The 27451-nt window shown below is 50.3% G+C and overlaps 1 protein-coding gene across 2 annotated transcripts; it reads left to right on the top strand.

The window, feature by feature from the left end:
• CSNK2A2 (casein kinase 2 alpha 2) lies at positions 1 to 26942 on the top strand. Of its 2 annotated transcripts, XM_066194609.1 has the most exons (12): positions 1 to 205; positions 417 to 528; positions 11263 to 11364; positions 12050 to 12100; positions 18291 to 18350; positions 20372 to 20455; positions 21266 to 21376; positions 21588 to 21689; positions 22008 to 22108; positions 22781 to 22929; positions 23118 to 23211; positions 26486 to 26942. In XM_066194609.1, the coding sequence occupies exons 1-11, from the start codon at positions 102 to 104 to the stop codon at positions 23192 to 23194; spliced, it is 1053 nt and encodes a 350-aa protein (XP_066050706.1). In that variant the 5' UTR covers positions 1 to 101; the 3' UTR covers positions 23195 to 23211; positions 26486 to 26942. The 2 variants fall into 2 exon arrangements, with proteins under 2 accessions (XP_066050706.1, XP_066050708.1); XM_066194611.1 differs by lacking the exon at positions 26486 to 26942 and having other exon boundaries at positions 23118 to 24631.
• The last annotated feature ends 509 nt before the right edge of the window (positions 26943 to 27451 follow it).

Below are 27451 nucleotides of genomic sequence, written 5' to 3'. Positions count from 1 at the left end.
CCGCCGCCGCCCTCCTGCGCGCCGCGCCCCGCCTCGCCGGCCTCCCGCGCCGGCCCCGCGCCCTCCTCCTCCTCCTGCTGCAGCCGCCGCCCGGCGCCGCCATGCCCGGCCCGGCCGCCGGCAGCCGGGCGCGGGTGTACGCGGAGGTGAACAGCCTGAGGAGCCGCGAGTACTGGGACTACGAGTCGCACGTCCCGAGCTGGGGGTAAAGCGCCGTGCGGGGACCCGCCCTCGCTCCCGCGGGAGGGCCTCAGCCCGTGGGGAGGGTTTCCTGATCCCCCGCTGCCGTGCTGGGGTGTGCCCGGGGGGCTGCGGACGGGGAGAGGCTGGGAGAGGACCCCCCCCTCCCCGGCCTGCTGCCCTGTTAGTTATCCACTCTTCCCCCACCACCGCCCCTCTCCTCTTGGTGCCCGCAGCAATCAGGACGACTACCAGCTGGTTCGAAAGCTCGGCCGAGGGAAGTACAGCGAGGTCTTTGAGGCCATCAACATCACCAACAACGAGAGGGTCGTCGTGAAGATCCTCAAGGTGAGTATCCCGTTGATGATGAAGAGGCTTGTGGCGGCTGGGAGCAAGAGAGAGAGGAGCTAGGTTGGCGGGGCCAGAGAACTGTTGGATCTCTTTCTTCGCCCCCAAACTCCTGTTTTCTCGTTAAGGACATTGGGATGGTGTGTTTGGAAATGGATTTGGTGTCTTGCGTGCTGTAGCGTTGTTCTGATGTCTCCACCCCTCCTTGTACAGCATAGCTCGGGGCTGAGAGTTCCTCTGGTGGGGGAGAGCTGTGAGTCCTGACATTTGAACAGCGTTGCGTGTTCTGCCTGTGTTTGGCAAATCGTATCTGGCAATGCCTGTCTAAAACAGCCCAGGGACTGCCATTTCAACAGGAATGTGAAGCCTGGAGGGGGAATCCTTCTGTTAACCTCTAGAAAGCCAGCGTGTGGCCTTTTCGGAGCCAGGCTATGGGATGCTCGGCGGTTAAAAAAGCACCAATATTTTATATTCAGTCCTTTGGAAGATCTGATGTGGAAAATAACTTTATCGCAGTCAGACTGTAAACACTATGGAAACTTGAGGGGGCTCAAGGAGACCTGTCAAAGTTGGGCAGTGTTGGTGATCTGTGTGCTGATGTGTTGATCCTGATGGGGCTGAGCTATGGGGACCTTTGTGCAGCAGTGGGAGGTTGTAGTTTGGGATGGCTGCGCACGGGATATACACTGCAGGGCATGTCTTACCGTGTTTGACACTGAAGCAACAGATCACAGTGAGCTGTCCTAACTGTCCTAGCAGCACTCTGTGTTGGTGATCTCTGGGCAGGCAGGGGAGTTAAGACAGAGATGAAAGGTTAGGGTTGCAGTATGTTTGGTTCTGGCTTGGCTGACACTTGTGGCTGTCACTTGTTGGACCAGCAACACTTGTCACTTGTTCCCCAAGAGCACGTGGGAGCCAGTGTCTGACCATGGGTGTTCTAAGAATTTGAGCACACATTCATCCACAGTGTGCAGAGGGGTCTGAGCTTAATGTGCCCCTGCAGCCACTGAGAAGAGCAGCTTTCCAGGACATGCATCTCTGCTGCAGGGCTGTAGCCTTAAGGCATTCACCAGATCCACTCAGATAGCATGTCAGGCTGTCTCTGCTGGCATTCCCACTTTCTCACTGTGCCTGCTTCCTTGGGATCTGCCTTAGCTTCCCGAAGAACTTGTCATGGTTTGTCCAGCCAGCACTCCTGGGAAAGGTATGATCTTCCATCTGCCTCTGGGAGGAGGCACACAAACTCCAGCTTTGGCTGTGGTCAAGGAGGTGGCCAGGTGAGCTGTTTGGGAGAGCCTCTGTGGCTGAGCCTGACGTCAGGGCAGAGTGGTGAGGTTCACGTGTCCTTGCCAAGCCAGGTTCCTCTGGCATGCTGTTTGGCCCTCCCCCTCCTTTGGATGCTTTTTGTGGTTTGGGGTTTTGTCTTTTTTAAAGCAGATGCAGGCAGGAGTTTTTGCTGTGAGATAGTAGTCACAAGTGGCAAGTACTGAGCTGGATTTTACAGCAAGATGCCTTGTGGCTGGCCTGGGGAAACTGTGCTCTTGTGCATGCTGCTCTGGAGCTGTGATGGCCTCTTCAGCACTGCTGTGGTTTATTAAGATCCTAGGTCTTGTCCCACATAGAAAGGCACCACGAGGCTGAGAGGAGGCTGCAGGGAAAGTCATGCTCCTTGCCTCTTCCCAGTCCAAAGAGTCTCCCCTGGAGCGATGCTGCTCTCCCTGTGGCAGCTGAACTCTGTCACATCTGGAGAGCCTGTCAGCCTTGGACGGTGAGTCAACTGGCAAGAGTCATCTCAGGGCAGCTGGGTGCTCCTTCTCCTTGGGGCCTGAATGTGTTGCCTTAATGCCCTGCGAGCAGGAGACTGGATTGTCCCAGATTTGAAGTGGATGGTGTTGCCACTGGTTCCCCTGGCTCTCCCCACTTGCATTAACATGCAGACAGCATTCCTGTGAGTGAGCAAGGAAAAGCAGAAGGTCCAGATAAATAAAGATGAACTTTCTCCTCAGTGGAAAGTGGGTCAGTGAAAAGGGAGTTTCAGAGCACCACGTTGTGTACATTATGAAAACCTGTGAAGTGTGGCAATAACATCACTCTGATCTGTGGAAAGTGCCTCTGGTTTCCTGTAACTAGACTTAAAACTTCATTGCAAATGTAATTGCGTGTATCTACAGTGGAGCCTTAGCAAAGGGGCTGGGTGTCTTTGTTCCTCCTAACTGGGGAAAAAATCAGATTCTGTGAGATGAGAAATGCCACCAAAAGTCTTCAGGTTTTTGTGTCATGCCAGGATGGGTCAAAGGGAAGTACCATGGTTCGGCAATGGATGCTGTTTAGCTTTTTAGCACAGTTGCTCCTTTCTCTTTAACATTTCTTGAGAGTAATGTTATGTTAGGTGTTAGTGTGAGTTTAGCGAGAGTCACTGTTTTAATGTCTCAGTTTCATGGGAAGCCACTGGTGTGTCTTCCTAGCCGGTGCTCTTTGAAGCAGCTTGTCCTTACTGAGCTCAAGCTAGCACACAGCAAGTAATTTCCCTGCTTTGGTGTTGTACTACCTGAACATTTTGTACCATCCTCCACGGAGGTCAGGAAATTTTATCACCCTTTGATGCAGAACTGAGCCACAGAGATTTCCTGTGTGACTTTGGGCAAGTCCCTTAGCCTCAACAAAGCTGAGACTAGAACACAGGTCCTGGTTTAGTGCTGCATGAGGGAGATAACTGCTCTTCCTCTTTGGGCAGCCATTCGCCTGGTTCGTTTGTAAGTGAAGACTTTAGCTTTGGACAAGGCCAGCATGTTGAGGGCTCTGGTTGGTACCACAGTGCCCTCGGCCTTCTGGGCTTGCAATAAAGCAAGGTGTCCTGTTTCCCTGGTCAGTACCCAACATTTTCTTTCAGTTCTGCTACCCCAAGTGCAGGACCAGGCATAATCCTGCAGGAAAATGGGATGTTGCTAATTGTGGTCATAATGTGTATCAGCAAAGGAAGGAAATTAAGATTGTGCAAATGACTATGATATTACCATTTCTTGAATCAAGTGTCTTACAAATATCATGCTCTTAATGTCACTTTTTCTGGGAAAAATTCTGCAGCCTGTTTTTTTTTTAAAGGCAAGTGAAGCAAACAAGTTGCTTCTCACTCCACTGCAGCAGGACATCAGGATGTGTAGGATGGTGTGTGCAAAGCAGTGGGGCAGGAGCCTGGATTGCCACACAGACACCTCCTGCCCAACGTCCTCCAGAAGCTTTTATCTTGAGCAGTGAGGCAGAGGACAACTCCACTTTTCAATGTATTCAGGGAGCAAAGAGTGAGAAGGGTCTGAAGTGTGGGGACTCTGCCCTGTACTGACTTTCCTACCCCCCAGGTTAGCAGGTCAGCCAGCAGCTGTGCTCCTGCAGTCCCTCGCTGGTGTTGGAGGTTCCTGTGGGCTTTTTGATCTGGCTGGCCTGGGTACAGCTGTGGCCCTGCTTCCTGCCTGCCTTGGGACAGCCCACACCAGGAAGGGGGAGTGTGTGAAAGTGTTCTCTGCGTGCTTTCTTGTCTTGCTTAAATCTGGTGCTAAAGTTTGACTCCCAGGATGAGGCCTGACATTCCTCAGCATGTACAAAGGAGGTTTAAGACATCCTTGTTGCCAGTGGGTTGTGTGTTGTCTACATCCAATGCAGGTGTCTAAAGCACAGCTCCGCTCTTCCATATCTTACCACGTAGGGGTTTTTGGTGGACCACTGAGGTCAGTCTGTGCTGTCTCTTTGATGAACTTCTCATTTTGTTTTTCTGGTAATGCAGGTCAAAAATGTCTCCCAGCATGCCTTTACAGTGAATTCTCTGTTCTGGGGTAACAGTGTTCTTGGAGGATGTAAACAGTGTTGCAGGTTGGCACTGTAAAAGCCAAAGGCTGACTTTCCACATTGCTTGTAACTGCTGTAGGTGATACCTTGTAGTGAGAATGATACTGTTATATTGAGCTACCTTCAGTTAGTGCTGGTGCTGAGTGTTGGCTGTACCACTGTGTCCTTCACCTCCCAGCCTACTGTAGCGCCTCCATCCCAGTGTGCACTGGGGGTGGAGATTACAGCATCCATGTTGGCAGGTCTCTACAGGAATCAGGAGCCATCCTGCTTTCCTGATGCACCTGTGTGTCCATGTATGCTCTACTTGCCTGCAAAGCATTAAACCCATCAGAAAGTGGCTGTTTTGTCTCCTTGTGTGGTTACTCTGCGTAGGCACAACATGGCTGGAGGTAGGGGAAGAATGCACGTGCAAGGATCAGTGAGATGGAGGTCCTGCAGCGGTGATGAAATAGCCTTTTTCTCCAATGGTGGCTTTTGTCCCTCTGTGCTGAGTCCATGCACTGGAAATTTCAACCATGTACATGGTTTCACAAGTGCATTCTTCTTTGTTTGGCTTTGTTTTTCCCCTGTTCCCCCATTTGGGCTGCATGAACCCTCCAGAGCTGCTGCTCATACCAGGCATTCCTGGAAGGTCCTGTCAGTGTTGAACTCCAGTTATCACTCTGGTAACTAGAGAACCAAGTTGGGATGGTGGCTCTGGTAAGTTTTCTTCTGTCTCCACAAGCTTTAGAGCCCACATACATCAGCTTGTTCTACAGGGGGGCTGAAATGACTCTCCTGCTGCTGTGCAGACGGGATTGCACAGGGAAATAGGATTGGATGCTGTTGGTCCCTCAGGCTGGAGCTTTTGACTGCATGGGTGACCTTCCACCAAAGCGTTCAATGCCTGCTCCTGGTGACTCTGTCTCATGCTCCTCCTGCGTTTGCATGCACTGAATCAACTCCCCCTGGCCCACTTCCTTCTCTGGCAGTCTTGAAATAAGCCCTTTTGCAAGAGAGATGGGTACACAGCTCTTCTCTTTTAAACACCAGTTGCCCACAAAGAGCTTGGCAGAGTTGGCTGCTGGAGTCCAGCCTTGTGTGAGCTGAGACCAACTGTGACAGTACTGGGTGTCTCACAGAGGCCTGGAGATGCAGCTGGTGACTCTGGTGGTGGTGGTGTAACACCAAGGAACTGATGAGCTGCAAAGCTGCAGCTCCCACGTGGAGAAGGGTGAGATACAGCATTGTGTCTGTTTGCAGGGGCCTGAAGGAATGATTCCCATCCTGTGGAATGGTGGTGGTGGTGATCAGGGCTTGGTCCTCACGTGTCTCCCTTTTAGTTGACTGCAGAATTCTTGATGGATCATGGGCAGTTCTGAAGCGCCAGGAGGGCTGTTTTGGGGTGTGCCATGTTGGAAGGAAAAGGATTCTGAAGGAAAGAAAAACTGCCTTCAGAACACATGCTGGGATATTCTACCAAACTTAAGTATATTTTATTGAACTAAAAAAGCAATAGTACTTTCATAGTTTCAAGGTATGTTTTTCCCCCTTCTTTTCTAAAATTCAAGAGCAGCTCACAAAAGTTCAAATTCCCACAATTGAAGTGGTAAAATACAAACAACCAACAGAATGTTAACGTAAGTGGGCTCCTTGATGTTGTAGCTCTTTGGAATACGATTATTTGGTTTCCCAGCTGATGTCTGGCAAAATAAGCAGAACTGCTCTGAAGCCAATTTTCCTATTGAGCAATTGGCGTCGGGCTTTATAGGCCGATTATTGTGATCCTTTCGATAATGCTTGCTAGAGACAAATGAGCTTCTAGTGCCAGCTTTTAAATGTTTAAAGCCTGTGATAGGGATGCTGCTTGAGCCTTTCTCTGGTCCTGGATGTTGTGTGTTCAGATCTCCCTGCTTGTTCACTGGAAGCATCATTGTATTTCTGGGCTATTCAGGCTTGGTGAGCAAAGAATTGATTTTTTAATTTTTTATGGGGTGATGGAATACATTAGTTTCTCATGGATTTGTATCTTTTGACTGCTAGACCTTCTGTCCTGCTGTGCTAACCCCAGTTTTGTTTCAGAGCACCTGCTGGGCAAAAACCCCAGCACCTTCTGGGATTCCTTCATAGCAGCACGTGTGCTCCTAAGCTGGCAGCGTGTGTGCGCTGCCGGGCTGCCTGCTCTGGGCTAATGTAAAATGATTTTTATGCTTCAGACTTAACTCGTATTTCACATGCCTTCCTGGTCACTGCATTTCTTCCACAGTGTGAAAATGCATAAAGAACTTTGGACAACAAATCTAATTTCTTTCTTTGCTTGAATTCAAGAAATGGATCCCCAGGTTGCTGGGGAAGGCTGGAACTGGAGCATCTGAGAGAAGAGTGTACTCCCTTTGCTTTAGAAACCAAGCAAAAAAGATGTTTAACCAGGCAGCCATTTATTCATTCAAGACAGGAAGTGATGGTTGCAGTCTTTATTTAAAGGTTTATTTTAGCAAACAATGTTAATTCTCCCAGCTGGTGTTTGCTGCAGCTGGACTCCTTCCCTGCTTACAAGTTTACATGATCCTGTAGAAAATGACCCAGGATCTGTTCTCTTGGTCACAAAGAGGTGTTTTCTTCTGGATCTACCTGACTGTAAAGCTTATTGTGTGACATTTTTCACTTCTGCAGAGGGATAGCTTTGCATGATGCTCCCCAGTCTTTGGGCAAAGAGAGTTGGGATAGCTCTGGCCACTGTCACTGCCTCTTCTGCTCGACTTGCAAGTGGACTGAATCCTTATCCATTTGGCTGGTAGGGCAGGAAACCTGCAGCCACCAAAGGATAGGTGGCTGGGAATACAAGTGAGAGCAGCTGGGTCCAGCAGAGACCATCCTCCTGTGGCTGGAGATCTTCTTGTCCCTCTGCTCTGGGCACTCAGAGAAGTGGACAGCTGTGAGCTATGTGTTTTGTCTCCACAATCTACAACCACCTCACTTCCACTTTGCCTGAGGAAGGAAGCAATTTTCTGGGAAACTGGAAAACTGGCTTGTGCTAGACAGTAATGTTGTTCTAAGGGTACTGATGCAGTTGAAGTAATTAAACCCCTCCCAGTGTAGACACAGTTAAACTGAGACATGTCTTTTAGCCTGGTTTCCTATGGAAACGAGTCTTATGCAATCCTGCTGTCTGTCAGCCTTTCTCCCCCTCCTCCCCCCAGTAGTTTTTGCACTGGTTGGCCAATTTCAACCAAATGCGACAGAAGTCTCCAAGCTGTCAAGTTTGTACAGATTTCATGGAAGTAGGTGTTTGCACAGAGCAGAGGGACTGTGTTGGAGCCCCTTTCAGAGGGAAAAGCTTTGACCCATACTGGTCACTGGAGAATCCCAGCATGGAGGAAAGCTTTGAAATGCCTCTGGCGTGGGAACAGATGGAGTTGGAGGCCGTACCTGTGTAAAACATTGCCTTGCAAACACAGGCAGATCAAACTCAGGAGCAGTTAATTTTGTCGAGGTGCCTGCTCCTTTCCTCTGCTGGAAATCTCCCTCCCAGTGCAGGAGGACTGGCCTGTGTAGGAAGCACAACCTGAAATGCTGCTGTTCATAGCCTGGTTTGATAAAATAGCCTTAAATGAGTGTTGTTAAAAATACTCTGGTTGCAAGGGCTGGTGTTTTAGAAGCTATCCCTGCTGGGAGAGGCAGATGGTTGGAGGCCATAATAGCTTCAGTTCACATTTAATCCATGTGTGTTTGGAGTCAACATCCTTGGAGAGACAGATCGGGTGACTCTGAGAGACAGTTGTAGCAACCCAGACTTAATCCCGGTGCGTGGCTGATGGGTGGCTGCCGGCCTGGGGTTTCGGCAGTCCTGCTCTCTGGGACGTGAGGGAAGTCAGCAGAGTTTCTCTGGTTTGAACAGTTATCCCCAGTGCAGTGCTGGGTGTTTGACTTGCCAGATGCAAGAGCTTGGGCTTGGAATCAGTTACTGGGCAAAAATGGAGCCCCAGTGGTGTGTCCTTGGATAGCACACGGTGTTTGTAGCTGTGACTGGAGCACTGGGGTGGGACGTGTGGGTAGGAGGTGGCGTGAGGCTGGGTGGGTGAAAGCTGGATGGGGTGTAGGCCAGCAGTCTCCACTCTAATGGGGAAACTGTTCCCCCACATTGCTCTCTTTCTGAGGACACTCCTAGGCAATAGCTTTTCCTCTAAAATGACTTCAGCCCACGGCATTTCTTTGGCATCATCCTTGTTTACCTAGTGGTGGAAAACCCCACTGAGTGTCTGAGGATGTGCTGCTTCCCAGCCCTGCCTGGAGGCTTGTGGGGCCCTCATCCCAGCTCACAGTTGATGTGGGATTGGTGTGACCAGCCTGGCCAGAGCTCTGCAGTTCTGCAGCTTAGCAGGAAAAAGTGCAAACAGCAAGTAGCTTTTAACTCTCCCTCTTGCTGAGACAGTGTTTGCCCAAGTGTCTTCCCTTGGTGATGTCAGAGATGCTGCTGGTGGTGATTATCTGCAGGTATCTCATTAAAAAAAGACCAACTTTCTTCCCTCCTTTTTTTCTAAAAGTCACTGATTTTGTCTGCTCTAGTGTTTAGTGTGTGGTGGGTAAGGATAGATTTCTGATGGAGATAACATAGAGCATCATTTTCCCATCCTACAAAAGGTGAAAGAAACATGTGGAAGTGACTGGAAGACAACTTCTGCCCCAGTGGGAGCAGTGGTTGCTATGAAAGGAGAAAAGGAAATCTTGGAGGGCTAGAGGGATATCCTCCCCTTACCTAGCTGATGCAAAAGATCCCTGAAATAACTACAGTACAAAGGAAAAGGTGTTTCAAAGTGGGTGCTGGGTCCTCTTGGCTATGTTCAAGGGCTGTTTCAGCTCCCAATCAGGTGCAGGTGCTGCAGCAGGGAGGCTGTAAGACATCTGTCATAGCCATTCAGGGAGCACCTTCAGGATGTCCGTGCCTCAATTCCGCTTTGAAGTTCCTTGGAAAACAGCTTGTGTGTGCATCTGCCTCACTGGACAAGCAGAGTAACCAAATTACATCCTCTAATTCCATCTTGGCCTTCTGGTAGGATCTGTGCATGTGGGTGACACAAGGGCGGTGTCTGTCTCCATGCTGACATAAATTAGTTCCTAATGAAGCATCCTCCTCTCAGGTTCCAAAATGTAGCCCTCACTCTTGCTGGTTTACATGCCTCTGCTCTGGCTGATTCTCCCTTTCTGTCCAAGCTCCCAGGAGCTCCAGTGTTCTCTGGGAACTGCCCTGGGGCTGTTGGTCGCCCACTCCCCAGCAAGCCCTGCCCTGCATCACTTCAGCTCTGACAGCTGCAGTGGCCTTGCTGCCATTTTCTACAGTGGCTTTATGAGGTGCTGACGCTCCCTGTGCTGGCATTGGTGTTATTTTTGGCACTTAGCTTCAGGCTGAGATTCTCATCTTTTGGCTTTAAAGTCTAGCTCATGCCTTTTAACTTGCAAGAGGGGAAGAGCAGGATTCGAATCTGAAGGTTTCAGCCACCTGAAGAGCCTGGAAAGACAGCATATTTTATCACTTACATAAATGCCATATTTTCCCACTATATAAAACCTTCTGTTCCTTCTCCTGTCTGCTCATGCATTTCTGCCAGGGGTCTGAAAACAGGGATTGCTTTGGATTTGCCTGTAAGGGGGAGTATGAGTTGTCCCGTCAGCACTCTGTGGCCATCATAGAAGTGGGAGGCTGTGGCAGAGGTGAGGTGGTGAGCACGAGCTGTTGAGCTCCTGTAGCTCCTTGTCCTTCACACAGACATCTGCTAATGTTACTTTGGGAAGGTGCTTCATACCTTTGCCATCCCTCATCACACCCCTCCACACACACCAGACTCAGTGCCAGATGATGAATGTTTTAGAAAGCTAAAAGTCTAGAGAGGAGTGTTTTCATCAGCAGCCTCAGAGATGGGGCTTTACCATCAAAGGGCTTTACCAGTCCCTGCAAGATGTCTCTGCAGTTCTTTTTAATGGTACTGGTGGGGCAGGAGGGGATGTTCCAGCCATGGAATGAAGGACTGCTAGACTTGGTGGCTTGCAGCTGGTGTTGCTCATACTGGTCAGTAGCTGAGGCTCATTAAAAAAATCTCACCTCTTATCTGCTCCAAACTGCCTTTCCTTTCCAGCAGGCACAGAGCTAGGGTTGTCCTGGGAGTGGATGAGTTACAGAAACGATCATTTGCATTGAAGTGAACCATTGGATCAGCAGAGTGTAAAAGCCAGCCCAAGCTCTGAGCCTCTGCCTTGGGAGCAGCTGTTCTTTGTCATTCTCCACAGGGTGATGTCCAGAGAAAAGCTTACTTTGCAAAGAGGGCTCCTGAGACTGAGCAGATTAGAGGAGGAGTCAGAACTGTTTAAAATGTCTTTAGGCTTTAAAAATAATCATGGTTACGGATGCAGTGACATGCAGTATAGTTGGTGGCTCTGTGCATTTCAGATGGTTGCAAGTGAGGCAGAGCAGTGTCTGAGCTTACAAGTAATCTTGGTGTTGGAGACTCTCAGGTTATCATTACATGGGATTAAAGTACTCGTTGGAAACGGGTTGAAAAGTGAAAGACTGGTTAGTGCTGGTAAACAAAAGCAGAGGTAGGTCCACCATGCTTGTCCTGTGGCTCTGAGTGCACAACATGAATCAGTATGCTGTTACCACACAGCAGTCCAAAACACTTTTAACCACAGTTACTGGAGTCAGGTTTGATTGTCCCCCTGATGCATGGGACAGTTTCATGGATGAGAGGGAAATCCTAGTTCATACAAAGGTGTCTGTCTCCTCTTTGGTGCTAGAAATGTTCCCATGTGAGGGTGGGAGCAGAGAGATGAGGGGAGGTGATGTGTTGCAGTCAAAATCAGAAATCAGTGTTAACTTCTGAAAGGACTCTCACTTCTAATTTCTTTTGTCTATTTAAGCCAGTGAAGAAAAAGAAGATAAAACGCGAGGTTAAGATTCTGGAGAATCTCCGTGGTGGCACCAACATCATTAATCTGATTGACACTGTCAAGGATCCGGTGGTAGGTGCCTGTGTTGGGGGGGGTGTGCTGGGATTCCCTTCCCACCAGCTGAAAGCATGGGCTGGTTGGTTTGGATGGGCTCCTCTTCCTTTCCATGTTCCCCAGACTCCTCAACACCCCTTCTGTATCCTCCAATGGGGAAAGTTTAGAAGTCCTATAAATTTTCTGTAAGAAAGTAGAACCTGTAGCCTTCTAGCTTCTGTCTGGCATCTGGAACCTAAGTACCAACCAGGGCAACTGGATATTAAGCACTTTAATCCTTCTGGTTGCTGTCTTACCAAGTCACCAGTGGTCATGTCATGATCTGCACTTCCACAATTACCCCATTCCTGGGGAGTTTTCTCTGACTGGCAGCTGGCTGAGGCTGTGACTCTCAGCCTGCTGGCAGCCCTGGAGAGGAAATGCTGCTGGCAGTCCTGGCTCACCTTCCCTCCTCTAAGGAAGGCTGGGAAGCCTGAGGTCCTGGTACACTCTCTGTTCCATGGCATGAGGGGAGCAGCACTGGCCGAAATGCCGAGTTGGTGCCCCATGTGTGGGGTATAAGCAAGGCTGCACTTTCCATGTCCTGCTCTCACCTTGCTCTCCCTAGTGAGGGCTGGGCAGGAAGCAAAGGCTTTCTCAGGTCTCTTGGAACCAAAGAAAGGTCAAGTGCATATTTTAAACCATGACTTTCTCTCTCTTACAGTCAAAGACCCCTGCTCTGGTGTTTGAGTACATCAATAACACAGATTTTAAGGTGAGTTTGCCTGAGTGTGGAGGAGGGAGGCTTCCCATTTCTGTAAACTGCTGTGATTTTCAGATAATCCTCAAGAGCTGTGGGGGAAATTTATAGAGTTTTCACAATTGTCAGCTTCACTCTTCTTTCTCCATGTAAATCAGAAACCTGTTAATGGGCTCTAGATGAAAAGGCATAAAAGGTTTCTGTGCTGAACTCCCAACTCTGAGGAGTAAGGTCAACAGGTTAGATATTCTTATTCCCCTCTCAATTTAGTAATCACTGCTGTGCTATATATTCAGCTCAAGTTAATCCCTGAGCTGTAGTGCTCTGTTTACAGCAGTGCAGTTGATGGAGCTGGTGACACTGATTTATTCTGGAATCCTTCAGACCTGGGGACTCTGGGGTGCCAGAGGCTGGAGAGCTCATCTCCCACTGCCAGTGGGCCTGGTAGTGGGGGATTGAACATTCTTGAATACAACTTAAGAGCTTTTTTTTCCTTGTCTGAGGCTGCAGCATATTCCTCGGTTCTTTTGATGTCTGAGGGCTCCAAGGGATATTACTGTTCCCAAAATGAGGGTCCTTCTGTCTGAGTGCAGCTACAACTGCCTTTGCTTCCAAAATGCTTCTGGACAAAAGGGATCTGTAATTAGCAGCCACACCTATTTTAATGGTATCTTTGCTTCCCCCATGTGAGCCTTTACCCTAAGTCACTAAGTCAGTGGTGGAGAATTAATTGAGCAGTTGCCATTAGAAAGCCAGCAGTCATCCCTCCTGCACCATTCAGGGATCTCTTTCATTCCTTGCTATGGGATTGTGGCTTTTTCTTCCTGTCTTTCCTGGATCATTATGTAGGTATAGGTTTTGTAGGAAGCAGATGTACCAAACACCCAGAGAAGAATCTTGGGCTGGTGTTGGTTATAAAGGAGGCAGCTGGCTCACAGACCAGCTCCTGCAGCCCTGCATGCTGAGGGGCAGCACAGGTAGTTACTGTCCCTCTGGGGTGGGCCTGGCAAGCTGGGTGGGATGTGTGTGTGTAGCCAGAGCTGCAGCCATGCTGCAGTGGAGGTCTGAGTGCTGTTTAATCTCATGTAGAGATACACTGCAGGAGCCACAATAACAGCAACTTGCAGCAGCCTCTGCCCTGACAGCTCGGGGTGGGGAGAGGAGTGTTGCCTCCATCAAGTAAACAGCCATGAGAGGAGTGCTCTGTGGTGACCTTTCAGGGCTAATTAAAGCCGGTTTGGTTTGCCTGGGCTTTGTTGACATCAGCTGGGCTGTGCCAGTGCCTTGTGTGTTGGGAATGTGCCCATATGCTTCTCCTGTGACCCACAGCCTCCTTGTAAGGCTGGTCCTAGAAGTTTTTAACTTTCTATTTAGAAACTTTTCAATTATTTCATTGATTTTTATTTTTAATACATGGCTTGAAATAAGCTACATTGCTCAGGCAGTAGTATGCCTTGCTGAGGATTGCTTTGTGTGTCTCCAAGTCAAAATGTGATTACACCACTCTGTCGACTCCTTAGAGGAGAAAGTTATCCACAAGGATATCCCCCATAAACTGGCATGTGTCTATGAAGTGGAGTGTTCAGCAGCACTAAGGACTTTTAACTGAAAAATGCTGGGCTCAGAGTCCATGGTCCTTTGGCCATCCTGGACACATGGAGAGCCAGGCTAGACACTGCTGCAGCCAGCGAGGAGCATTGGACTGGCCACTGCTGAAGTGACAGTGCTCAGCTTGGGCTGCTGCATTAGAAACAACTACATGAGCTTGCAGCAGACTTTTCTAGGCTCCTGGGAGAGGCCTGGCTCCATGGGGAAGTCCAAATTCACATCTGTACAAGTCCAAGACAGAAAGTATTGATGCTTTTGATGCTGATTGGTACAAGGCAGGAATAACTTGTCTTGGGAATGCAAGTGTGTCCCCAGGGCATGCAGTGTGGCTTCTTGTGTTCAGAGCTTATTTGTAACCTGAATTTCCCTAGCTGTGTATGGGGTGTGTGGGTTGTTTGATGCTCCACTCCCATGAGCTGTCTGCCTGTTTGAGTAGGTTCTTGGGGCTGCAATTAATTGCAGATTATAGAGCTGCTTCTACTGAGGGTGCCTGTGGGTGTCTTCTCTATAGAAACTCCCAAGATGTCTCTTCCCTTGCCAAGCAGAGACTACAGAGTACGAGACCACTTGTGTTGGAGGTCTCAGCTTGCTCTGTACCTCTACACATAAAGCAGCTGGAGAGCACCCAGTCATTGTCCCCTCTGGTCCGTAGTCCTTATCTCCCTGGACAGCCAAGTTCTGCTGCAGTTAAGTGCTACATGGGCTAATCCAGGTGACAGGGACCTCTTCTCTTTGTTTGGATGTGGCTGCTGCTGATGTGCCCATCTGTGTTAACATCTGGATTCAGCAGCACTGATGAGAACCAGCATCTCGCTGGCAAATCACCTTCAGGGTGTGTGGGGAGTTCCCAGGACAGCTTGTGTGGCTGAGGGCTGTGACTGCCAGCCTGCTGGCAGCCCTGGAGAGGAAATGCTGCTGCAGTATTGGGAGTCCTGGCTGGCCTTTCTCCTGTGGAGAAGGCTGGAAGGCCTTAGCTCCTGGTGACACGTTTTGCAGGCAGCAGGTGGTTGCTGACCACTTCACAGGATTTCATTTTTCTCTGTCCTGTTGGCAGTAGTTGCTCACAGGCTTGGATGTCTGCTCAGTTGTCTCCTTTCTGGAAGTTCCTTTCCTCCAGCATTATTATTTTTTACTTTGATGCTAATACTTTGACCCCTTTGCCTGTTCAAATGGCAGAGCACTGTTCATGTCAGTGCACCCATGGAAGTGGCTGCTGGGTTTCCTCAGCTCTCTGTGCCTGGGCAGAAGCTGCAGTTCTGTGGGATCTAACCTGTGGCTGTGAACCATCCCAGATCAGAAGCACAAGCTTTTATTTCACTATTCTTAAATGATGGTATAAACAGGAGACTTAGGTGATACCTCCCCAGAGCTGATTACATTTTCTTAAATTACCTGTCTGGGTCCCTTCTGGAAGTGACAGCACTGTACTTGCCGGGAGGATGAGCTGGAGCCAGACTGGATATGTATTCTGTTGTGTGAGGACAGCAGCTTATGTATAGGGTTAGTGTTTCTCTTCAGACCTGCTGCATTACTTGTCATCTGAGAGCATTCAAGCTCCCCACAGTAATTTGCCTTAAATGAAAGCTGCACTGCAGAGCCACATGCAACTGAGGAACCATCAGCGAAATTAAATGTCTTTTGCTAATTGGTTTCAAACTAGAAATGAGACGCCTGCACTTCAGCCACTGTCAGCTGTCATGGATTTTGTAAGCATACCTGGTACTGTGCCTTTCATTTGCCTTAAAGAGGCAAATCCCTTAAGAAAGAAGGGGACAGAGAGAGGTCACAAGGAGCAGTTCTGGGCTGGGTTTGCTCTAGCAGGGTTGGAGCAGAAGACGAGATGGGCAAGAAAGGTGAGCAATGGAAGGTTGCTTCAGGATGATCAGCCTGCTGGAGCTGTGGGTACAGTGGGCTTTTGAGTCAAGTCTTCCACTTCACCTGCACTTTTGTGAATTTTCAGGCCCAGTTGCTGTGAGGGAAATATGTGTATGGGTTTTATCCTTGTACGTCCAGGGTTTGTTTAAAAAAATGTTTGTTGCCCTGCATAAGCAATGCAGAAGTATAAAGGATTCTCCTCCCTTGTGTGGCTGCCAAGACTGGATGCTTTGGGAACTGTTTTTTTTTTTGTTGTTGTTGTTGTTTTGTTGTGTTTTTTTTTTTTTGTTACTGCTGCTGCTGCCCTGCACCCCAAAGCAGTTTCTCTCCTCACAGCCACCCTGTTGCTCTGCAGATGCTGCTTCCTGCACGTAGCCAGCTGTGTTGCTCACTCAAGGGAGAGGAGTGAGCATTTAACTCCTGTCAGCCCCATGGTGGGGGAAGTGTGTCTCTGCCTCCTCAGGCACTAACAGCATTCGTTTATGATTGGTTATGTGATGTGTGCCAAAATATCACCGAAAGCTGGAGAGGGGTAGTGGTTGCCTGTGGGTGGCTTTGGCCTTTCCTAGTGCTCTCTGTGGAGAAAGGAGACCAGCCCAGGTCTCTGGGCCTTGTGGGATTCTGAGTGCTGAGCAGATGTTTGAGCTGGGTCTGAGTGATCTCCACAGTGATGTTTCTGGTAATCCTACTCCACAGAGACAGCTGTAAGAACAGAGCATGGGGCATGTCTGCAAAGGAGGTGTCTGTCCTGCCCTGCTAGGTGGGGCAAAGGGGATTTGGAGCCCACTGTCAAAGTCTGCTTGAGGCAGCTGCTGTGCAGGACGCACTTGCAGTGGAAGCCTTGGCTCTTCCTTCAAGGCTGTCTGCATTCACTGGCTGCCTGCAGGGCTGAGCAGGCTCCTGCAGAGACTGTTCCCTGTGGTGAGCAGAGCTGGGCACTGCTGGCCACACTGCTGGCCTTGGCACTGACAGAGGTCAGAGGGGCTGGGTTTCACAGGCAGCTCTTCTAGGGAAATCTGTTGAATGTTGTTTGCCCAACAGTATTTGGGCTTATCATGGCCCAGTGCCAAAGGCCATGAGGCAGAGAAGCAACAGCACTGCAGGTCTGAGAAGAAAGACACTGGTGACCTCCCTTCTACCCCCATCCCACTTACAGGCAGCACTTGTCTTGTAATGCCACTGCCTTTCCTGCCCTCCCCCTTCCCCAGGTGCACTGATGTTGCCAGGTGCAGTTGAACAGGGCAGTGAATGCCAGGAAGACATGTTTTACACATTTCTCACAGTGTTTGTTACCTAGGAAGCCATTTAAACAGACTTCTGGAAGGACTCAGCTGTCCTCTGCTGGCCCTGCATCCTGCATCATTTGTGCACAAGTTAGGAAATCCATCCCTGCTATGGCTCTGTAGCTTGTGGCTATGTCTTTTTTGCTCCCTGCTCACTTGTCTGCTTCACTGAGTTGCTCCAAAGCGTTAGGATCATCCCAGCTCACGAGAATACAATGCAGTTGTGTCCTGGAGGCTGTTAAACCTCTGTGTGTGTAAGTGACACTTGTATGTTGTCAAATGATTTCTGATTTGGGGGCTGGGCGGGGGCTGTTTGGAGATGGCGCTCAGTAAGGCAGGAACCTGAGGATCTCAGCATGGGCCTGGAGGGGATCCAGGGCCAGAGCTGCTTTTTTGGAATGTGAATTTCAATCCTTTGCTCTGGGATTTTTCCTGAAGCTGCCAAGTGGTGCCTGTGATGGACAGCGGGCTCCAGTGCTGATGCAATTGGTGATTTGTCTGAGCTATGAGATGATCCTTGTTTATAAGAAAGGGCAGAGAGGTCTGGTCCCACTGCTGCCCTGTGAGTGTCCTTCCTTGCCCTGCCCTGGCATTTTGCCTTGCTTTCCCTGGAAGAGAGAACAGCTCAACAAGGTTGGGCTGATTCCGCAGCCTGTGACAGGTACAGAACAGAAGGCAAATTTGGGGCCAGCTGTTACCTGGTGTGGGAGCAGCAGGATGATGAGTTTTCCTGTGATGGTGCTGGTGGCACAGGGCAGGTTAAAGTGCCCCCTGGAGCTCTGTCACTTCCACATGAGCAGCTGCAGAAGGACACAGGAGAGGAGAGTGGTGGCAGTGAACACTTCCCCACAACTTGAGTTGTGCTCTCTTTGGTTCCACAAGCATTCCTGTGCTCCTCAGTTGCATTAGCCTTTACCCTGGGATAGAGGAGAGCTTCTGTGGCTCTAAGGCTGGCTCCCCTCTTTCTGCTTCCCAACCTCATGCTCCTTTAGATTGATGTTTTCCTCTCCCTGTCACACCCTGAACACTTGGAGACCTTCCCATGTGTTCCCAGCCTGCCTGCTCTGAATGCTGTTGTCAGTGCTGACATACAAAGTCATCACAGTGACTTGACAACAGAAAGAAAGTCACAGTTGTCTGTGCCTTTTCCAGAGCTTTTGCTCTGTCCCCTTTGGACAGACAGCCTGCTCATCTCCTGCTGGAAAGTTGTGACAAGTCTGAATGATGTCAGTAGTATTTCACAGGAACTCTTGCAGCCTTTCTAGATTTCCTGGCAGGTCTGAGACCAGGAGAGCCCTCAGGAATGGTAGCATTCTTAGGGAATCTGGAATGGGGTCAATGATTGGAGGCAGGTAGGGTGCACAAAATGAAACTAATCCAAATCTAGAGTATTTATTTTTTCTCTCATTTTTTCCCCTCCCTCCCCAAATCTGTTTCAGCAACTGTACCAGATCCTGACAGACTTTGATATTCGGTTTTATATGTATGAGCTGCTTAAGGTGAGTGGCATTGCACATGATAATCTGATGGGGAGACCAGGCACGAGAGTGGCAGTAGTGGGGCTCATGGGGCACTGTTGCTAAGGGGTGATTTCTCTTGTGTTTGGTGCAGAATCCAAGTCTCATAACCTGGGAAGGTTTGGGAAGAGATCAGGTTACCTGGCTTGTTCCTGTGAGGTATTGCAGCCAAACTGGGGGCCTTTGGTCACCTCCAAAGAGTCTGTGATTCTCTGAGGTCTGAAGTGTTTGTGACTTTGTCACCAGGTAGAGCTTGGTCTCCCTGTGTCTCATGCACCATTGGGTTGCTGTGAGGAAAATCAACTCCCAGAAAAACAGCCAGAGCCAGGACAAGGCCCTTCAGGCAGGACTGGGGAACTATGATGCTAGGGACAGTGGAAGAGGGGGATTGACAGCTCCAGGCTTTCCTCTGCTGCAGTAGTCAAATGCAGCCCCAGAAGGTGAATTCTGTCCATGAGTTATGCCACTTGTCACAGGTAACATCAGTGTCTTCCTTTGATACCTCCCAGCCAAAGCTTTCCTTGCCCCTGTGATGAAAGGTGAGGAGTGCCCTAAATACCTCCCTTTAACTAGCCTAGCTTGCACTTCCCCATGGAAATTCCCTCAAGGAGCCATGGCATGTGGAATGTGCTGCACTGGCTCTTGGGGGTCTCCAGCTGCAGGACAGGGGAGGCAGCAGGACACAAAGGGGAGCTGACAGGTTTGACTGATCCCAGGGCTGTTCTGTGCTGACCTGCTGGAGCAGCAGCTTGGCTGTGTCAGGTCCTAGCAGGGCCTTGGCACTTCTGGGCTAGCACTTTGCAGCTCCCATGCTTCTGGAAATGAGTGGGTCAGGCTAGGAAAGCCCTTTGTGCTTCAGGACACGATACCTGAAGGAGACTTCCTGAAACAGATCCAGTGGGCTCAAGGGAGGCTTTCTTCTCTGCACCCCCACGCTCACCCACCGGTCTGCAAGGGAAGGATCTTCCTACTGGATGTTGAGAGTGAGCCTGAGGCAGCCTGGGATTAGGATGGGAGGGGTGATGAAGTTTAGATGATCCTTGAGCCTTGGCAGCACAAGACACTGGAAGAGCTTCATCCCTGGAAGCAGTTTGTGTAACCTGTTAAAGATCTCCTGGACTGGAGATCCAGGACCACTGTTTGCTGTGAGTCCTGTGGGCTGGGAGGCCACGTGTCACTGCAGGGCTGTTCTCTGAGGCCTTGCTGTGATGGAAGCTTTTGCCTCCTTGCTTCCCACTGTGGCACGGGCCCAAGGACACCATTGCTTCCCTGGCACGGATGTCTTGGATATTGAATGACTACAGGCTGTACCCTCTTTCTGTGCTGCTGGAGATGTCATAGCATCTGATAGATGTTGATGGATGGATCTCCCTCCCCTTGGAGATGAGAAAACAACATTCTCACCCCCTTGCTCAAGGGAACAGCTGCGTTGGGGGGAAAGTGGTGCAAGGTCATGGAGCTGGGGAGCTTATATGTGCTCCTGCCGAGAAGCTTGAAGCAGCTTTGCTCTCCTTCATGTGCTATCACTTGCCTTTTATAAGTGCAGTTTGACTTAAATCAGCAGGGCAGAGGTGACTTTCTAGCTTGAGTGTGTTTTGGCACCCAAGTGGAAAGCACCACTGGAAGGCCATAAAACTGCATGCATGTAGGAATCATTCCCTTTCTAGGGAAGAGAGCCTGACCCAGGAAGCACAGGGCTACCCATGCTGGAGCACTGGGCTTGTCACCAGGTGGGACACCTCTCTGCATTGTGTTCTTCAGCAATTGTGCAGGGAACACAGTTCCAGAACCTGTGACTGCAGTAGGCCACAAGGTCCAAACAGTCTTGTTGCCTGCTTGTCACTTTATCATGTGCAGCATAAGAGCTGAAACTGCTCGTTTCATGTGCCACGGTTATGGCACTTCTTGTGAACTCTGGCTTCTGGCTGAGAACTGTCTGTTACATTGGTAATGCTGTGCCCATGGTTACAGCCATGTCTAATGTGTGTGTGTGTGTCTGCCAGGCCCTGGATTACTGTCACAGCATGGGAATCATGCACAGGGATGTCAAACCCCACAACGTCATGATAGACCACCAACAGAAAAAGGTACTGTGACACCAGGGCTTACAAGCAGGGGTTTTCCAGGGAAACCTGAAACTCTGCTGCCTCTGTAGCCATAGTCCTGGCAGCTGCACATACCCCTCTAACCTTTCTTTACTGGCTTCCCTCCACCTGTGGCAGCAGCAGGAGATGGTCAAAATCCCACAGGGGAGCACCTCAGGAAATGGGCAGCACAGGGGCCTACCTCACTCCATCATGGTACATTGAGGGCTGTGTGTGCCTGCCCCAGGGACCTGCAGTTTGTGTCAAGGAGCTAGCTCCTGTCTACAGGTCCCTCTCTGTCAATCTGCAGTGGCTGCACAGGCAAGGCAAGGTGTATAAGGAAGGGCATCTCTTACTGGAGTCCTTCCCTAGTAAGCAGGTTGTCCATCCCTGCAGCTGTGGAGATGGTCTGCCTTGCAGGATGTGCTGAGCTCCTCCTACCCCATTTTCTGCTCTCAGTCCCCAGGTAAAGTCAACACTGCCTTCAGCCCAGCCCTTCTAAGCAGTGGGATAAGACTTTTGCCTGTTCCCTAGTACTCAAGGACCTTGTGGTGCTGGTAATGAGCCAGCTACCCAGCAGTAACAATGTGCCTGGACTCAGAATGCAGTGAAGCTCTCTAAGCTGGGCTTTGCCCCACCAGCTGATGTTAGGGGAAAGGGAAAAAACCTGATCAGAGAACTGCTGAAAGCATCTGCTGTCCACAGAGGGCCTCCCTCCACCCTGGGCTCCACACATGCATCGAGGGATTGAGGTCTGGCCAGTTTGGCTTCAGCTGCCTGGCTGATGACTCTGTGTCTCTATTGCATGTTCAGCTGCGGCTCATAGACTGGGGTCTGGCCGAATTCTACCATCCAGCTCAGGAATACAATGTCCGTGTGGCCTCTAGGTACTTCAAAGGACCGGAGCTCCTTGTGGACTACCAAGTAAGAGTGTGTCTCCTCCTTGCTATCCAGTGATAACACTTGTGGCTGCACTTTAGCCACCTTTGGGTTGTCTGGTTTTGCCTGTCAGGGCATTGCCTGGGTTGGAGAGAGGCTGGCTGTGAAGTGCAAAGGCTGAGGCTGCCTGTGCTGGTGGGGAACCAGGCTGTGGTGAGTGTGTCTTTTTCTGACAACTTCTCCTTTTCTCCCTCAGATGTATGACTACAGCTTAGACATGTGGAGTTTAGGCTGTATGCTGGCAAGCATGATCTTCCGAAAGGAGCCCTTCTTCCACGGCCAGGACAATTATGACCAAGTAAAGACATTGCTACCTGGCTTACTTTGTGAAAAGTTTGTCCCAAGTTCATCTCTGTGTGTACAGTGGGGAGACTCTGGGGATGGGACTACCAGGCTGGGAGGATGCTGCTACATACTTGGTTAAGCCGTCTCTGATTTTGCTGCCATGTGTGTAGGAAACTTGTTTTCTGCACATGTTGCAAAAGCAAGTTTCAAGGGAGAAACTCCTTCTGTCTGGGATGTTTCCAGAAGAAGAGCTCTTAGATTTGGGCAGCTCTGCCTCTGCAGAAGAGTGGTGAGCTGCTCTTCTGCTCTCTGAACATGCCTTTTGTTCCAGCTGGTTCGCATCGCAAAGGTCCTGGGCACAGATGAGCTGTATGGGTATCTCAAGAAGTACCACATAGAACTGGACCCACACTTCAACGACATCCTGGGCCAGTAAGTGGAGCAGTGAAATGCTGCCTTTTCCGTGTAAGCACAGAGAGGGAGATGAACTGATGTCTGTACCCTTGAGGCACTCTCAGCAAAGGCTTGCTCGATCTGGATAATGCTGCTTGCAGGCTTCATATCTAGCTGCTCATGTCATCTCAGGAAGTCACTGAAATGCAGGCTCTTTCCTTTTGTCTCTCCTGTGATTCATGAGCCATCCCCTATTTCTTTTCTCTCCTGCTTGTTCACATCCTTAAAGTGGAGGGTATAGACACTGCAGTTAAGTGTGGCTGAGTGGCTGAGAGTCTTCCAGTTGAGATGTCTGAAAAGGACAAGTGGAATGGATGGAATAGTGAGGACAGCTTCTGTGAGGCTGCCTGGCAAGCCAGAACAGTTCTGGTCCCAAAGGTGTCACCTTGCCTGCCACATGCTGTTGTCTAGTCCCTATAGACAGAAGGGAATGTGCAATGTTGTGCCTTTCCTGGCACAGGAGATCCATACAATTGTGTACATAAAGAAGAGGATTTTCCACCTTTGGCAGGTGTTTGCTGGGCAGTAGTTTGTGCAAGGAATAGCTGTGGGCTGTTTATCACAGCCACCTATACTCAGAAGTGGCTGTGGCAGGTGATTCCTATGGGACATCGGGGTGGTGCAGTGCAGTGACAGCTGGACCCTTTGCAGGCATTCCCGGAAGCGCTGGGAGAACTTCATCCACAGTGAGAACAGACACCTGGTCAGTCCTGAAGTCCTTGACCTCCTGGACAAGCTGCTGCGATATGACCATCAACAGAGGCTGACTGCCAAGGAGGCGATGGATCACCCCTATTTCTGTGAGTCTGTGGAGTAGCTGGGGCCAGCAGGGATGGAGTTGTGGGGGCAAATTTTGGCTCCCCACTCTGCAAAAGCCTTAGCAGCTCTTTGGGTTTTGAGGGCAGTTTTTCTGGAAGGATTTGCCTGGGTGGAGCTTCCGCTTTATTAAATACTTGTTTCCTTTTCCTGCCTGGTCTGTCTCCTGCAGATCCAGTGGTGAAGGAGCAGTCCCAGCCCAGCTCAGAAAATGCTGTGCTCTCCAGTGGCATGACAACAGCACGATGAGGACTGGAAAACGACGGGTAATTCAAGATGTTTACAAATAAAAGCAAAACCTTCGGTCACACAGTGAAGGGAAAAGAACCAAGGACCCCCCCCTCCTTCCCCTCCCCTTTATACTCGGCAGAAATCTAACCTTGGGGGGGGTCTTAAACCTCAGTTCCTCTCTGGTGGTTGTGGTTAATGTAACTCTAACCCTGTGGTACCAAAGCCCTGGGCAAATGGTCTTGCAAGAGCTAAATATGTAGTGATATCCCCAGGGCTCCACACAACTGATTCTGGTTCACATCTCTGGATCCTTCTCTTCCTTCTCAGTCCAGCCTTCCCCACCACGCTGTTGGGGACAAATTGGTCGTTCCACCATCAGCCCTTAGCATGCCTCTTTCTGAACTTGCCTTTCTGACTTGTAGACTCTGAATGAACCAAATTCAGGCTGGGGGTCAGCAGGTGCAACTCTGTTTTGAGGTCCAAGTCTTTACTGCTCACTCTGGGCTTGAATTTGGCCCTTGAATTCCAGTTTCAATTGTGAATGCCGGGGTGGTTGGGGGGGAGGGAGGGAGAGTTCGACAAAAAACAACCCACAAACCCAGCAGCATCTCGGGATTGGTTTGGAGCATTAAAACGAAGGCACTGATCCGAGTTGCTGGGGAGAGGAGATCCCCCCTCCAGTGTGTTTGACAAAGGCTCGCTCTGAGAAGAAACTCAATAGACCTGCTTTGGAAACTTGTGAATGTGAGGGCTGCTCTTGTGGCAGGAGAGGGGAGGGACTATCCAGACTTTCCCACCGAGCTCAGGAAAGTCAGTGTTGCAAGATTTCTTGTGATAGGTGTGCAACCACGTACCTCATGACGTGGCTCCCATGAGAATTCGTGCCAGACGCAGACTTGTGCCAGAGCACAGCTCTGGAGCGGTTCAATCCAGCACCGCAGGATGGAGTAGTGGAGAGGAGGCCGGGGAGGAGAGCACAGGGAGGGGGGAGGATTGACAAACAGCGGCGTCAGGGCGGGGGCTGTGCAGCTACTGATCCAGGCCTTGGGATCCCACGCAGTGTTTTAACAAAGTCAGCCATTTGTTGAATTCTGGGGTGCCGATCCTGTTGGGGGGTGGGGGGTTTGTCTTATGGGTTCTTTCATCAGATCCCTCGATGGCTTTATAGCCCCACAATTCACAGTTGCCTCCTCTACTTGTTCTGTGTGTAACTTCATCAAGTGGTTCTGGTGACACTCAAACCTAGACGCTGGAGATAGTGTTTTCCCACCAGCACCTAAACACAGAATTTCCTTCTGCGGCATTGTTGAAATAGTTAATTTTTTATAAGGTTGCAATGTTTCTATTTGAAACATCTGTTTACATTCCATATTCCAATAAAGTTCTATTGGCATCGACAGCAGGTCAATCCATTTGTATAATTCACTGAAACCAATAAATATCTATACGTCTGAACGTCTGCCGTCTCAAATCTATGGGATAGCCAGAAGGCCTGAGAGCTGGAGGCCTTGTCTCCTCCAGGAGGGCAGGTCAGCTCTTCCAGCCCCTCTCGTCTGTGGTTTTTTGGGATCTCTCATTCAATCTTTGGTTGCAGTTCTCCTGCTGTCAGCCCTGAGAGTTTCTCTGGGGCAGATTGTCTCTGCTGCTGTGAGGCTGCAGAGGAGGTGCAAGGGTTTGGGCACAGTATGGGGCTCAGCTCTTGTGCCCCACGGGGCTCACATGGGCACTGCCTGAGGGACAGACCTGACTCTGCTGTTACCTGGTGGATCAGACCAGGTCACCAATGCACAGCTGGAATTTGGGGTTCTCCACCTGTACCCCCATGCTCATCTGCTTTCAGCCTGGGTGGATGGCTCTGTCTAAAGATGTGTTGAGTAGGGAGTAGCTGTTTCCTTGCATCTGGGGACATGGGGATCATCCTGGCTGCCTGGCCTGAGGGGCAGGGGCATCTCTTGTGCTCTTATGCCGTGCCAGTACCAACAGAATTGGTTTGGGGGTTTAATATCGAGTTTTGAACTGATTTTAAATATCTATTGAATTGCTCCATTGAGAAGTGGATGTTTCTCATGGCCTGTCCAGGTTGCTATGGGAGAAGCTTGTCTGTTTTCCAGCTCTTGTGTGTTGGCATTCCCAGCGTCTGGAGGGGCAAGGCAGAAGAGGTGGGGAGAAGAAAAATGGGTTGAGTGGGGGAACTTTGATAGGTGAACACTTTTGACCACGGTGTATGAGTGTGCTGCATATAAATGCTGGTGAAAATTTTAAGGTGGTGCTTGGGAAAGTATCTGCTCTGTAAACCTGAGTCAGGAATTCTTTCCTGGTACCCTCAAGCAGAGGAAGAGAGTTGCTTTTCCAGAGACTGAAATGGCTTTCCCTGGTTGCAGTAAACAGAGAGGCTGGAACAACCTGCCCCTTATCTCCCCACATCCCTACCCAGCTCTAGGGTAGAATGAGCAGTGACAGATTCATCCTGGAGGGAAACAGCAGCTGAGCTAGACTAGATTAGGTGTGAGGAGGGTGTAGAGTCTCCTGATCCCAGGGCAGTGGGGACATTTGATGCAGCTTGTGCCAGTTTATCTCTGCAGCCAGTGGCTCGTCCAGCACTCAGAGCAGGAAATCCTTCTCTCCTGACCTTAGCAAAGCATTCTCCTGGCTGCAGGGATAGCCAGGAGCTGGGGAAGAGTGATTTGTCTCTTAGGAGGACTGGGGAACATGCATCTTCATCTGCTTTCTCCTGGAGAAAGTTATTAGTTCTAGTGCATGTTCCTGGCCTTTAAGCTGGCCTGGCTCCAGCTTTCTAGCAGAGGTAGAGCATAGGTTTGGCTGAGTGCCTTGTAAGAGGAAAGCTCAAAACTGAGCCCCAGCAGCCACTGAGGGATGCAATAGGAAACGGATGCAGTAAGCAGCTTTGCCAGCTTGTCTGTTGGAAGTGTGCTGGGCATGATGGGAGCTTTCAGTGGAATTATGGGAGGTGATTGTGGTAGTGGAGGGAAACTCAAAACAGTAGGTCATGGAAAACAGAAGTCCAAACTTGTATCTGGCTGTCCATGACACTTCTGCTTTGCTGGACTGCATCTCTCTTGCCTTGCTCAGGCCTGCCTTCCTTTCTCGCCCCTTCCAAAGCAGGCAGAGGTTCCCCTGCTGTCCCCACATCCAGAGGGCCATGGAGGGTGAGCCTGGGCCTGGCCGAGGGTGGGCTGGCAGATTTGGGGCAGCGTGCCCAGCCATGGCCTCAGCACGGTGCTGGAGGAGCTCCGTGTTGAGCCGGCAGTGCCCTGCGACGCTCACTTCCCTCCTCCCGTCTCTCCTCAGGTCCGATGCTGTTGCTCCCAATTTTCCATAAGCAGAATGAGAACCAAATCAAACATCCCATCGGCGCGGTCGAGCGACGGCGGGCGGACTGCGCGGCGCGGGCAGGGCTCAGAGTGGGGCACACGCCTGGCTGGATGGCACTCGCCTCGCTATGACCGCAGCCCTTCCCTCCGAGTGTTAAAGGTTCTTCTGCCTCTGTTTCCTTGTTGAGCTCTTCCTGACCCAGAAAGCGTGGGAATGTGAAGGGTGTGCAAAGCCGTTGTTGGTTAGTCGTTCCTTCCTCTGTTCCGGCTGTTCCCCCCCAACCTCTGATGGACCATGGTTAGCCAGCTTGTGCCTGTCTCTTCCAGGACATGGGGGTTGCAGGGGATGTAGTATCATGATGGACAGTTCTATACTATAATTGAAAGAATTCTATATTGTTGAATAAAAGTTTTAAAAGAAGCATGCAAGGAGGGGTATTCAGTGGGGAGGGAGCTGGAGAGTGCTGGCAGGGTGAGCTGTTGCCTGTGCCCGGCTAGGATAGGCTGGGTGAGGAGAGCAAGAGAAAATCATACAAAATCAGTGTGGACAGAGGCAAAGGAGCCGCTTGCCACCTTTGGAGGTATTTCTCCTTTCCCTCCTTAGGCCCCCCACACTCTTCTGAAGGTGCCTGCCTGGGTGGTGGCCTGAGTGCTAATGCTGGTACCTGCTTTTTCCAGCCTTGTGGGGACTTGGGCATGGCGCTGTCTCTGAACCACCAGAGCTCCCACCGCTTCCTCTTTCTTAGGCTCAGGCTCTCCTCCTCCTCCCCAGCACCATGACTGCAAAGCCGTGAGCCTGGAGGTCCTGCCCAAGGGCTGCTGCATTGCAGGAGTTCCTCTCAGATGTGGTCCTTCACTGGCAGTGCTCAGAAGAGTCTGGCTGCAAGCTGGGCTCTGGTCTTAGGTACTAATGAACCACTAGAAATTCTGTCTAAAAGCCCTC

Source organism: Chamaea fasciata, unplaced genomic scaffold (assembly GCF_029207755.1).
Source record: "Chamaea fasciata isolate MVZ Bird 193981 ecotype frontalis unplaced genomic scaffold, bChaFas1.0.hap1 SCAF_12, whole genome shotgun sequence".
Taxonomy (NCBI): domain Eukaryota; kingdom Metazoa; phylum Chordata; class Aves; order Passeriformes; family Sylviidae; genus Chamaea; species Chamaea fasciata.
This window is presented reverse-complemented; position numbering and strand designations above follow the sequence as displayed.